The 13059-nt window shown below is 42.5% G+C and overlaps 1 protein-coding gene across 10 annotated transcripts in view; it reads right to left on the bottom strand.

Moving 5' to 3' along the window:
* The window catches only part of SCPEP1 (serine carboxypeptidase 1), a 73221-nt gene extending 67993 nt beyond the window's left edge, over positions 1-5228 (bottom strand). For 9 of the 10 annotated variants that reach the window (XR_003791933.1, XR_003791937.1, XR_003791939.1 and 6 more), the window contains exons 1-2: positions 5108-5212; positions 2895-3043 (exon numbers count right to left, since the gene is read on the bottom strand). Coding sequence is in view for 3 of the 10 variants with exons in the window: in XM_029211729.1 (XP_029067562.1) it covers positions 2895-3043; positions 5108-5171 (213 nt within the window). In the remaining 7 variants the exon portion in view is untranslated. Of the gene's footprint in view, positions 1-2894; positions 3044-5107 lie in introns of all 10 variants that reach the window. The other variant, XM_029211728.1, reaches the window with a different exon arrangement.
* Between the last annotated feature and the right edge of the window lie 7831 nt (positions 5229-13059).

The following is a 13059-nucleotide window of genomic DNA, read 5'->3' as shown; positions in this document are numbered from 1 at the left end:
AAAGAAGATGCGGTGTATATATATACAATGGAATACTACTCAGCCATAAAAAAGAATGAAATTTTGCCAACTGCAGCAACATGATTGGACTTTGAGGGTATTATGCTAAGTGAAATAAGTCAAAGAAAGACAAATACTGTATGATGTCACTTATATGGAAAATCTAAAAAATACAACAAACTAGTGGCTGTAACAGAAAAGAAGCAGACTCACAGATACAGAGAACAAACTAGTGGTTACCAGGGGGGAGAGGGAAGGGAGGGGGGAATGTAAAGGAAGGGGATTAAGAGATACAAACCACTACGTATAAAATAAACTACAAGGATATATTGTACAACACGGGGAATATAGCCCATATTTATAGAACTATAAATGGAGTAGAACCTTTAAAAATTGTGAATCACTATACTGTATACCTGTAACATATAATACTGTACACCAACTATTCTTCAATTTAAAAAAAAGCAAAGCGAAAAACAAAAACAAAATAAAATAAAAGCAAGGGTCCTTGAGTGAAAGCTGGGCCCCTTTTTCCTAGTGGACTTACTGGGCTGGGATAGGACCAAAGTGAAAGGAGAGAAGCTGGAATCCTAGAGGTATGGTCTTTGTGGGAGAAATCCCATTCTCCTGTTCTGTTCTACTTGATAACATACCACTGCAAAATCTCTTTGTCTAGAACTTTGGGATGGGGGTACTGTCATGGCCCGGGACTATGCAGTGACTCTGAAATATGGCAAGTGTGTCCAAGGACAAACTAAAACGCTTAAATGACTTGAAACTGTACCTAAAGTAGCACACTACATCACTCAGAGCTACTCCACTCAGGTGACGTGACCTTGATTCCCAAAGACCTGTCCAGAGAAGTCAGTGCATGGATTCTCAGTAGGCTGCTAAGAGAGATCTCCTTTTAACCTGAATTATTTCTTCCTTAATCATACACTTTTCCCCTTCCCTTGGGCCTCTGAGGAGATGAAGAGCAGGACAGTGAACCAGTTGATAACCATCAAACAGCATCTCAGCTCACAGAAACCAAAGGTCACCAACTGCACGGTCTCGAGGGGCCAGAAGTACACCACACGGAGCAGAGAGGGCAGGTGGGTCCCCTCCCCCAGAAGCTCCTGCCTGTGTGCAGGAGGGGCCCCACCACTCCGCTCCGGGACAGCAAGTTCAGGCCCCAAGCAATCGCATCTCCTGGTTTTTGGAAAAAGGAAGGAAATGTCTTGATTTGTAAATGCTGGCAACTCATTCAAATAAAACAACTGCCCTACTCTGCAGTCAACTAGAAGGAAGGTTTGCAGTTTCAGAAATTCAGTGGTTTTCAAATTGTGTCCCTGGAAGCCCAGAAAGTACCTGAGGGGCAGCATGTGACAAAGGGGAGGCTGAATGGGTGGGACTTGGCACTCCGCCCCAACCTCGGCCCCAGCACTTCTTTCTTCTGCTTTGGCTGGTCTGCAAGCCTTCACTTGGGAGGGGAAGAAGTTCTTCTGATTAATAAAAAGTTTGAAAACTGCTGAAATCCCACAGACCAAAGCCCAGAGAAGGGAAGTGTTTTGCCACAGCTCTAAGTGGCAGGAAGGCAGAACTGGGCTTGTCCACTGCACGGCTCTCCCTGACAGCCCTGCCACAGCTTCATCTCCAGCCGCCCGGGATGCACAAAAGCTCCCTGGGCCACACAGACGGGTTCTTCTTCTGAGACATTTTCATATCTGCACTCTCGGGCTGAGCCTCACCCCAGCCTTCAAAGAAAATACTTGCGATAATCCCAAGAGAAAAAGGCCCCTCCATGCAAACTGCTCTTCTTATCTCATCAGAAAGCCTGTATCCACTGGTCTGGAAGGCAAAGCTGGGGGCACTGGGAGGCTGCTTATGAATAATGACATTTTTGGAGGAAGTGACATTTACATCCCATGGGGGTGAGTATCAGGGCGCACTATTTTTTTTTTTTTTTTTTTTTTTTCCGGTACGCGGGCCTCTCACTGTTGTGGCCTCTCCCGCTGCGGTGCACAGGCTCCGGACGCGCAGGCTCAGCGGCCATGGCTCACGGGCCCAGCCGCTCCGCGGCATGTGGGATCTTCCCGGACCGGGGCACGAACCCATGTCCCCTGCATCGGCAGGCGGACTCTCAACCACTGCGCCACCAGGGTAGCCCTAGGGCGCCCTATTTACTGGTGAGCAACCTGGCGCCCCAGCTGGGCCATGCCTACAGTTTCCAGAAGGTGAAGCAAGACCGCATTCCTCAACCCCTCCCTAGATCTTGGTCTTCCAGGTGGGTGTGGGCCACCTTTGTACAGACATTTTAGGAATGAAAGGAAGGATCCTCTGCCTGCCCTCAAATAATTTCCAACCAGTTTCCTGTCTTCAATCCTTCCACTAGAGCTCAAGGTTAAGATGCAAACACTCTTTAGGGAGAAGGATAGGGCCCAACACTTAATGCTAAGATACAAAAGGCTGAGTTCTTTCAAAATACCAGTTTTTCTAGGGGCAAGGAATTCAGGTCTAGGAAAGGACTGGGAGGTGAGGGAGAGGAAGGGCTGGTCAGGGTACCTCAGTCTTTGCTTTGGAACCTTCCAGAAACACTTTCTGTCAGCATATTGTCAAATGTGTCTTCAGGAGCTTCCAGTAAGGGTTCCTACTGCTGCCTGTGCTGGGCTCAATAGAAAAAGACCCCCGTAAAAGGCCAGAACCTCTCACTCTCTGATTTGGCTTCCTTGACTGTACCATCGCCTTTGCCTGCCTCAGAAGGACGCTGAATCCCCAAGCCTAGGAGAGCCCCAGCTGGCTGCTGGACCACATCAGTTCTTCATCGCTGAGCTGTGAGCCTTTAAGGGCAAGCAAGGTGGTAAGTGGGGGAAACCTGGCCTCAACCTCAGGCCAGGCAGTGAAACCAATTTTACCTGAAGCCACATGACCAGGGGCAGTTCTGAGAAGTTCTTGCTGGGGCTGGTGGCATAATAGAGCCACCAGAACATGTGGGCGTCCTTCCGGACAGTCACATAATCCCATACTTCCTTGCCCTCTTCTGTGGGCCAGCTGATGACAGCTCCTGAAACAGAAGCACAGTTCGATTTTCCGGAAGAATGTCTATGTCCAGTTAAATTCCCAGCCCAGGAGACACGGCTGGGTTTGGCTAGTGATGACTTGGTTTATACTTCAGACAATTTATTTACTCCAATTTATTGTGGGGATAAGGGAAAAAAAACTCAAAAAACTCAGCTATGAAAAAACATACCAAACTTAATAGTGGCACAGGGTGCTGGAGGCTTTCACGTTTTCACCTACACCCTCTGTAATGTTTGGATTTTTTTTTTTTTTTTTTTTTTTTTTTTTGCGGTACGCGGGCCTCTCACCGTTGTGGCCTCTCCCGTTGCGGAGCACAGGCTCCGGACGCGCAGGCTCAGCGGCCACGGCTCACGGGCCCAGCCGCTCCGCGGCATGTGGGATCTTCCCGGGCCGGGGCACGAACCCGCGTCCCCTGCATTGGCAGGCGGACTCTCAACCACTGCGCCACCAGGGAAGCCCAATGTTTGGATTTTTAACAGGAAGCATAAAACGTGTTTATAATTCTGTTTAAAAGAGAGAGAGAGATTTACACTTGGGGGAAAAAAGAAAAATCTCAAAATGCAGCACGTTGATTTTTGTTCCTCATTTAATATACAATTAAAGAAGCATCACGGGCTTCCCTGGTGGCGCAGTGGTTGAGAGTCCGCCTGCCGATGCAGGGGACATGGGTTCATGCCCCGGTCCGGGAGGATCCCGCATGCCATGGAGCGGCTGGGCCCGTGAGCCATGGCCGCTGAGCCTGCACCTCCGGAGCCTGTGCTCCGCAATGGGAGAGGCCACAACAGTGAGAGGCCCGCATAACCAAAAAAAAAAAACAAAGAGAAGCATCACAAGTTAGTGGGGCAAGATTATAGAGATGTAGGTTCTTTCTTAACACTCTAAACCAAAATAAATTCCAAGTGGTTCAGATATTTCAATTTTAAAATTTAGATGTGAAAAATAATATGAAAATAGAGTTGAAAGTCTTTTTGACCTCTGGATGGGGAAGCGATTAAAGCATACCCTAGAGACTATAAAACAAATATTAAGAGTTGAGGACAGAAACTTGTTACATTTCTGTACAACAAAAATAAAAGGCAAAACAACAAAGAAAGGTCGGCAGCAAATATGAAAAACGGTATTTCCTTAATCGTTAGACCAACTAAAAAAATGCAAGATCCTTGAAACAATCAAGATAGTTGTACAATACCTAGCACTTACCAGGCATTCAATAAATGCCCCCGCTCGCCGCAACTAGAGAAAGCCCGCGCGCAGCAACAAAGACCCAACGCAGCCAAAAATAAATAATAATAAAATAAAATAAATTTATATAAAAAAAATCGGGGGGGCAACCTATTCGACAACATTTCCCAGACACAAGTCGAAGGGTCATATGATCCCCATTTTACAAAAGGGAAAACAAGTTAAGCAACTTGCCTAAGATCACAAGGCAAGTTTGTGGTTAGTTCGAATTCTCAGTTCTTGATTCACACCAGGGCTCATTTTGCTTAAAGAAAAGACTGAAAATCAATTTGCAAGTCATCCCATTAAACACGAATTTGTTTTTGCCAAAACGGACTGCGGTGAGGGGACATATTATCTTGCCTGTTCTGATCAGGTAGAGGGAGAAAGGCTTACTCGCAATTAAACGTCCCATTCGTGGTAGGATTTTTCAGAGTCTTGGTGCCGTGTGTTTCAGCTCAAAATAAAAAGACCTTATAATCTCATTTAGCAGCCAATCACGGCAGGAAAAGGGAGGTGGCCTTAAGATTGCGGAACCCTCATTGATCAGGAGCTTCTCCAAATCTTACATTTTGCAAAACTGCTTCTACCTACACGCAGGGAAGAAACAAGGCAGCAGACCACCCAGAGCCAGAAAAAAGTAGAAAAAGAACTTTGAATCAGGAAAAAAAAAAAAAAAAGTGAGGCTCAAAAGCAAAAATAATTACACAAGGCAGAAACAGGGGAAAAGGAATATGCTTTAAAAAGCACAAACCCACTAACTGATTCTTATCCCTAAAGAAGAGAAGGAGGCACCGGCCGCTGAAGCACTTTTGCCCGAACCTACCCGTGCTCAGGCCCAGGAGCAGCAGCAGCAGCGGCATACGACAACTCCGCGGCGCCAGCTCCATGACGAATACCGCGCGGCAGCATCAGCTACGGGCTGGGCCCCGCGCCTCACCACGTGACGGTGGCGGGCTGGGCGAGGCCGAGCCGGGACGGGGGCGGAGCCTGGGCGTCGGGGCCGGGGCGGGGCGGGGCTTGGACGGGTGGAGAGGCTAGCGACGTCTCGCGCGCCCTCTGCCCAACTGGCCCACTAGGATCCCTGCAACGGCGCTCGGGGTGTTCTTTTTGCCGTTTGGGGGACAAGCAGAAAGGAAGAGGCGTTTAATGCATTGATTTGACTTGGGTTGTGCGACAGAACTGAGACGCTACAGAGAAATAACCAGGAGGACCGTCCTTCCTGCCCCGCCCATCTCTTCCTTCCCCAACAAAAGACCTGGCATTTCAAACTGCTGCATCTGCTCCAAATCAGATTAAACCTGGCCAGCTTAATCTGGAAACTGTGGGATTCCATTTTCATAGATTTGTTCTTAAAATTATTTTTCTTATAAAATTACGAACATAATGGACATTTTGGAAATTTGGGGGAAAAATTAGATACTACATAAACATTGTTGGCATTTGGGATTTTTTTTTCCTCTAGTCTTTTACGTCATCTTTTTAAATACGATAATAAATTTTTTTATTCTGTTTTTTTTCTCGATAATTTGTCATTGGCATAATCCTGTGTTGTTAATGATAGGGATTGAGTAGGATAATCAAATAGTTAGCTTAGAAACCCCGTTAGGGGGATTGTTGATAGGGAACTTTAGGGAGCTTTGGGAGACCACAGTAAGATTAATGATCACTCAAGAAAGTAATGGGAAAATCCTGAAAAAATGTGGACTTGCTTGACTCAAAGCAGAACAAGTGGCTTAGCATCAAAGCCAGATTGGCTTGCTTAACAACAAAATAAAGCTAGCTTGATTAGCAACAAAATAATGCAACAGAAGCCTGAGACATGCCCCGGAACAATACAAAAATGGTGGCATGAGACCTATATTCTGCCCAGTGGTGTCATCAAGTTAATGACAACCGGCACATGGTCTGCACACAAAAAACAATCATTTATGGAAAGGTGACGTATCAAAGTGAAAGGTCCTCATTGTACTGAGACCTGAAATAATTTTTCCAAAGTGCCATGACAGTCCTGGCCTGACTATGTAGGGACAAAAAACCCAATCTGGAGGAGGAACCGATGAGGAAAGCATGACATCTACTCAAGAAAGACAAAGAAGGTCTTCTCCCCCTCCTCTCTCTTCCTCTGATTTTAAAAATGTAACCCACTAAGTACTCGGGGCATCGCAATGCTTGCCCGACTGCTTGTTAAGCCTCACAAGTGTCCTATTCTAATAAATCACTTCTTATCTATCAGTTTGCCTCGCTGAATTCTTTCTACGCTGAGGCATAAGGACCGAGCCCCCTAAATAACACCTAACCGTTTCGTTAACACGACAACAGTCATTTTAAAGAGACAATTAGAGGTTTGGGAAGGGGAAGGGAGGAGAAAGGACGGGAGAGGTGTTTTCTTGTGTGTGTGTGTGTGTGTGTGTCTAAATGTCATTTTTATTTTAGGGTGTACAGAATAACTCACCTCAGAGCTAGGAAACAAGAATGTGCAGGGCGGTATGAGGGTCAGGTTACTTCTAAATATTCTGCTTCAAAGGTGCACATGGCAAAACAGAAAAACGAAGTACATGTGACAACTCTCTCTCTCCTGTTCCCTTCTCTAACCCTCTGCCCCTGCAGGTAATTAACGGACAGACGTTTTCATCTGTAGCCTTGTGAAATGGCAGAGTGCTGCAGACGAAGGGGGAGGGTGCTGAGATTTGGGCCAGAGAAGAGAAATATGCAACCAGGTTCTCTTAAACTTTAGCATGGGATGCTCCAGAAGGAGTAAAATCCCATAATGCTGGTATTGGGGATGAGCCTCTGAAGAAATATTTGAAAGATATTATTTATATAAAAGTTACACCGTTAGTCAAACAGAAGTAATGATGTAACAAAGATTGTCCTAAACTTTTCCTAGCTAAACAATTCAAAGTTGTTCTGTGTCGCCAGAGCCTCAAATACACTTAAACCCTTCCATAATTAGACTCTAGGGCTTCACTTTGTCACAGAAAAATAGCACTATGATAAGTATCTATATTTTGCCTATGGTATTTTCCATATTTGGGGTTATTTCTCTAAGATAAAATAGAAGTGGTACTATTGCATTAAAGGCTGCAACCGTTATTCTGCAAGTCAGCCCTCCCTCACTATTGGCTGGTTCCATATCTGTGAATTCCTCATCGGTGGATTCAACCAACAGGAGATCAAAAATATTTGGAAAAAATTCTAGAAAGTTCCTAAAAGCAAAACTTGAATTTACTGCATGCAAGCAACTATTTACGTAGCATTAACATTGTACAGGCATACCTTGGAGATATTGCCGGTTTGATTCCAGACCACCCCAATAGAGTCACACAGATGTTTTTGTTTCCCAGTGCATGTAAAATTACGTCTACAGTATACTTTAGTCTATTAAGTGTGCAATAGCGTTATGTCTTAAAAATTGTACATGCCTTAATTAAAAAAAATTTTATTGCTAAAAAAAATACTGACCATCATCTGAGCCTTCAGCAAGTCATAATCTTTTTGTAATAGTAACACCAGAGATCACAGATCACAAATCACCGTAACAAATATAATAATAATGAAAGTTTGAAATATTGGCAAATTGTGAAGAATTACCAAAATGTTACACAAGATGCAAAGTGAGCAAATGTTATTGGAAAAATGGCACCAATAGACTTCCTTGAAACAGGGTTGCCACAAACCTTCAATTTGTGAAAAATGCAATACCTGTGAAGTACAATAAAATGAGTCATGCCTGTATCTACAACTATTTACATAGCATGTATTAGGTATTATAAGTAATCTAGAGATGATTTAAAGTGTATGGGAGATTATATGCAAATACTACACTATTTTACATGAGGGACTTGAGCATCTGTGAATTTTGGTATCTGTGGGGTGATTTGGAACCAATTCCCTATAGATACTTAGGGGCGACTGAATATAACATTAAAAGTGTTATTTTTAAATCATGGGATGGGCTTATTCAGTAGAAGTAATGGAGGGGAGGGAACTCCCTGATAAAATGACAGAGTAAAAATCAACTAGAAACTGTGGTTGATAAAAGGCAGGTATCAAAGGGATAAAAGGCAGGCATTGACAGGGAAGGGATATGAAATTTCCTGGGGGTAGTGGTAATATTGCACATTTTGATAGGTGTGTTAACGAAGAAAATTCATCTGAGTAAAAAAAATTTTTTTTTTTTTGGCCACGTCTTGCAGCATGCGGGATCTTAGTTCCTTGACTAGGGATCAAACCTGGGCCCGCTGCATTGGGAGGGTGGAGTCTTAACCATTGGGCCGCCAGGGAAGTCCCCTCAACTGAGTAAATTTTAAAGATCTTACTGGCTTTATTCAGTGATCCATGAATCAGGCATCATTCAACCTAGCAGATAGAAAGGAGCTCCAATGTACAAAATGAAAGACTTTTATAGGTAGAAAGGAGCAGAATGAGGAAGTTATACAGACAAAAAAGTTGGTTATTGCAAGTTTACTTGCCTTTACGGGATAGCAGGGGTCTATCAGGCAGATTAACTAGTGCTGAATAGGCAAATCCTGATGGACTGGTTTAAGATTCCATTTCTGGGACAGCCAAAACTGTAATCAAGTCTCGATTTGGTGATGTGGGGCTGAGCATAAGTGACTTCATTTGGGGCCTGTTGTCTTGTTTGTAACAGGTGTTTGGATTACAAAGATGTATATATTTGTCAAAACTCAGCAAACATACACTTGATTTGCTCGTTTTATAAGAGACAAATTTTGCTTGAAAAGGAAAAAATTGTAAACAAAACTTCACCTTTAGTTAATCATATGGGTTTGAAGTGTTTAGGAGGAAGTGTATGCAATCTTTAAAATGTATCCAAAATATACGATGGAATGATGGGTGGAAAGAGCAATGAATAGATGGATAAATATGTGATAAAGCAAGTATTATAGTAAGATGTTAATGGTAGAATATGGGTGGCAGGTATATGGGTGTTCACTATATATTTTTTCAAACTTTATATGTGTCCGGAAATTTTTATAATAAAATATAAGGAAAAAGCTTGGAAAAAGTAGGACTAGACCTCTGATGGATTGTAGAAGTCCATTCTTAAAATGCCTTAGGACCTGAAATGCATACTATTTTATCTGTTTAAGTTTTTGATGATATAAGCAAAGGCTAACCAAACAAGGGAACCCCCCAAAATGCTCTTATGACACAAGAATCACCGAACAATGAGTCACTTACAGTGGCTGTGTAGATAAATGTGGTGTTAAGTATGGCACACTGCGAGTAGGTGCACCATAATCTCCATTTGAATCTGGCCTTCAACACTGGGTGGTCTTTTATGAGGGCAAACACTAACATATCCCCTTTTCTTTACAGTTTATAATCACTAGAATCAAAGCAACAAAACACACCTGGGAACCAAGTGAAAGATTATTATTCTAAGAGCCAGCAGTAAAGTTCCTCCCAACAACTGGAATGGTCTTTGTTTAAGAAAAATATATTTTTGAATGAAATAATGCCATTTGCAGCAACATGGATGGACCTAGAAACCACTGTACTAACTGAAGTAAGTCAGAAAGAGAAAGACAAATATCACTTATACGTGGAATCTAAAATACGACCCAAATTAACTTATGTATGAAACAGAAATAGACTCAGACATAGAAAACCAATGGATGATTAAAAAGGGAAAAGGGTGTGGGGAGGGATAAATTAGGAGTTTGGGGTTAGGAGATACGAACTACTATATATAAAATACAGAAACAACACGGTCCTACTGTATAGCACAGAGAACTGTATTCAATATCCTGTAATAAACCATAATGAGAAAAAAAAGAACTTATTGGTTCCTTGACATGAGGAGGTGGGAGCTGAGAGTATAGGGGCATCAGCAAAGGCAACAAAGACTTGCTAAACTGTGCTGCACAGGAATTTGAGAGGAATTTGGTGTCCTTCTAGGAGAGAAAGAAGCGAGATAGATGAAAAGAAGGGGACTGTGCCGAAAGACCAGCAAAAGAGAGTTAAGACTGAAGAGCCAATGGAATTTTCTCTCATGGAGAGTGGCAAAAGCACATTTTCTAAGGCGATGCTTGTGCTTGTGGTTCAGTTTGAACTTGCATTTTCTGTGATGTAAACTCGTCCTCTCGGGACAGATCAAAAATGTAATAGAGCTTTGGGGGAGGCAACAGGATTGGAAGAAACTTATCTCAAAACTGTGTTTGCAACAATACTTTATTTTTTAAATTATATGTTGGGGAAAGGTATGAGAAGCTGATGGAGGCTCATTGCCTGGGGGTTCGTTAAAGGCCTTCCCAGTGAATTGTTGCAGAATAAAGTACAAGGGGTCTTGGCTGGTCTGGATCAGAATGCAGCTACTGCTGACAAGCTACTAATTCAGGATTCACTGCAGGTGGTGTGAATCCGGGGAAGAGGAGTCGGCAGGCAATCACATGACCAGATCTGCGGGGGGTGGGGGGGCAGGCAATTTTGTTTCATAGTTGCAACAAAAGTGTTTTTTCTCTTCTTCAGGGCTAATTTCCTGAAGGAACCGGGCTAAACGCCATAGCAATTATTTCCAAAACTCAAAAAGGATGATAGCAGGTAGGGAATCATAACAAAGCCCCCCAGTCAAGGAGGAGGGAAGATATAAATGTGCTTGACAAAGCTGAGTGCGAACAGGAAAATATGAGAGAAGGAATGGACTAGAAATAATTCTTAGGAGCAAGGAAAACCCAGGAGGCCAATGCTATTTCATGCTCCTTAGTTTCAGCTTCAGTTTCTAAATTTAAATCCTGTAGGTGCAACAACAGGAATTCAACTCTATATGTGGGGTGAATCAGAATGCACCTTGTTTCTCAAATTTCCAAACTCAGATAAAAATAAATCAGGGACCAGAGACAAATGAGTTTGCTTGAGTCCATTCTTACATGTCAACCAGGATGGGAACTCCCACCAGTGGGAGGAGCTTCTCAGCAAGGAGGAGCTTCTCTGCCACTTGCACCTTCAGGTGTTAACATAGCCCAGGTAAGGAACTTGGACTTCAATCCCCACCTGCCGTACCTCCCCTCCCCCACCAGAGCAGTGTCAGAGAAAGACAGCTAAAACAGAATAAACAAGATCCAGAATCTCAGACCATAATATGAAAATGTTCAGATTTCAACTTCTTCAGTTTCATACCCAGAACCAGGAAGATCTCAAACTGAAAAAAAGACAATTAATAGATGCTGACACGGAGATAATGGAGATGTTAGAATTATCTGACAAATATTTTAAAGCAGACAGGATAAACATGTTGAAATGAATGAAAGAAAAGAAAGACTCAGCAAGGAATATAAAGTCTCAGCAAAGGAATAGAAGAATGTAAAGGAGAACCAGAAGGAAATTTTAGAACTGAAAAATACAATTACCAAAGTAAGAAGCTCAGTGATGGACTCTACAACAAAATGGAGGGGAGAGAGGAAATAATCAGTGATCTGAAAGAGAACAATAGAAAATTCACAATCTGAACAACTGAGAGAAAATAAAGTTAAAAAAAAAAGAGCCTCAAGGATCTGTGGGACTATAATAAGAGACCTAACGTTTAAGCGATTGGAATCCTAGGAAGAGAGGCTGAAAAAGTACCCAAAGAAATAATGGCTGAAAATGCCCCAAATTTGGCATGAGATATAAACCTACAGATTCTCAAAGCTGAGTGAAACTCCAGCAGGATAAACCTAAAAAAATCCATGCCAAGACACAGCATAATTAAAATTTTGAAACCCAAAGACAAAAAAAAAAATCTTGAAAGCAGAGAAAAATGACACCTTACCTATAAAGTAAAGACAATTCCAAGGATAGCAGATTTCTCACCAGAAACCACAGAGGACACACTCGAGGTCCCGATAATAGGGGGAATGGTGGTGTTTTGCGTATCTCCAGAAAGGAAACAAGACTAGCCAGGTAAACACTGCTTAGCTAACTTTCCATGTTTTGGAGTAGCAGTCTTCAAACTGGGCGTAAATGTGTCCTGAGGAGTCGCACGCACTTTCTAAGGAGAGGTAGGCCTGCGTGGTTTTAAGAGAATTCAGTTCATCTCCCTCTTTCACTGGGACTCCTTCCTACAGCTGATTGCCTGAGAATGCGCCTGTGCACTGTTTCTGTTCTCCTCAAAGTGTCTTTCTCCCTCCTGACCCCATCCACATAGCCTTACGGCACCTACTGTACTTGTTTGTTTCCTCCAGCTATTATTAAATTTAGATTAACTTTAGGGAAACATGTAGTGGATTCTGCTGTAAATCATGTCCATAACAGCAATCATTCATACAAAAAATGTAACAATGCCCTGAACTTGAGAACCCAGCTTCATTTTATTGGGATTAACTCTTCTTTCTTAGATGTTGATATGCTCTTCCAATTCTATCAAATGAATATATTTATAAACATAATTGATTTCAACTATCAGATTAAATTGCTAATAAATCTACATGTAAGAGTTTTATATGGATGATTATATATGGATGATTTATAGGGATGATTTATATATAATCATCCATCTCTCTATCCATCTGTCATCAATATACAGGTCTTTGATCATAATCCCCATTTTTATGAATTGTCATTTTTACCCCCGTTTCATCTAAGTTTAGCTCCATAGACAAGGCACCTCTAATTGTAAAAGTAAGTGGAATAATAATCACTTGAATCTTAGTAGAGCCTTCCCAGATATTGAGAAAGTGAACAACTCTAGCGACTGGGTAAACACTTTCTTTGAAAGTCAGGTGATTCCCAGTTCTTTGTTTTTAACATTATTGAACCTAACTGAATTGTTGG

Source organism: Monodon monoceros, unplaced genomic scaffold (genome assembly GCF_005190385.1).
Source record: "Monodon monoceros isolate NGI ecotype Baffin Bay Population unplaced genomic scaffold, NGI_Narwhal_1 Super_Scaffold_9, whole genome shotgun sequence".
Taxonomy (NCBI): domain Eukaryota; kingdom Metazoa; phylum Chordata; class Mammalia; order Artiodactyla; family Monodontidae; genus Monodon; species Monodon monoceros.
This window is presented reverse-complemented; position numbering and strand designations above follow the sequence as displayed.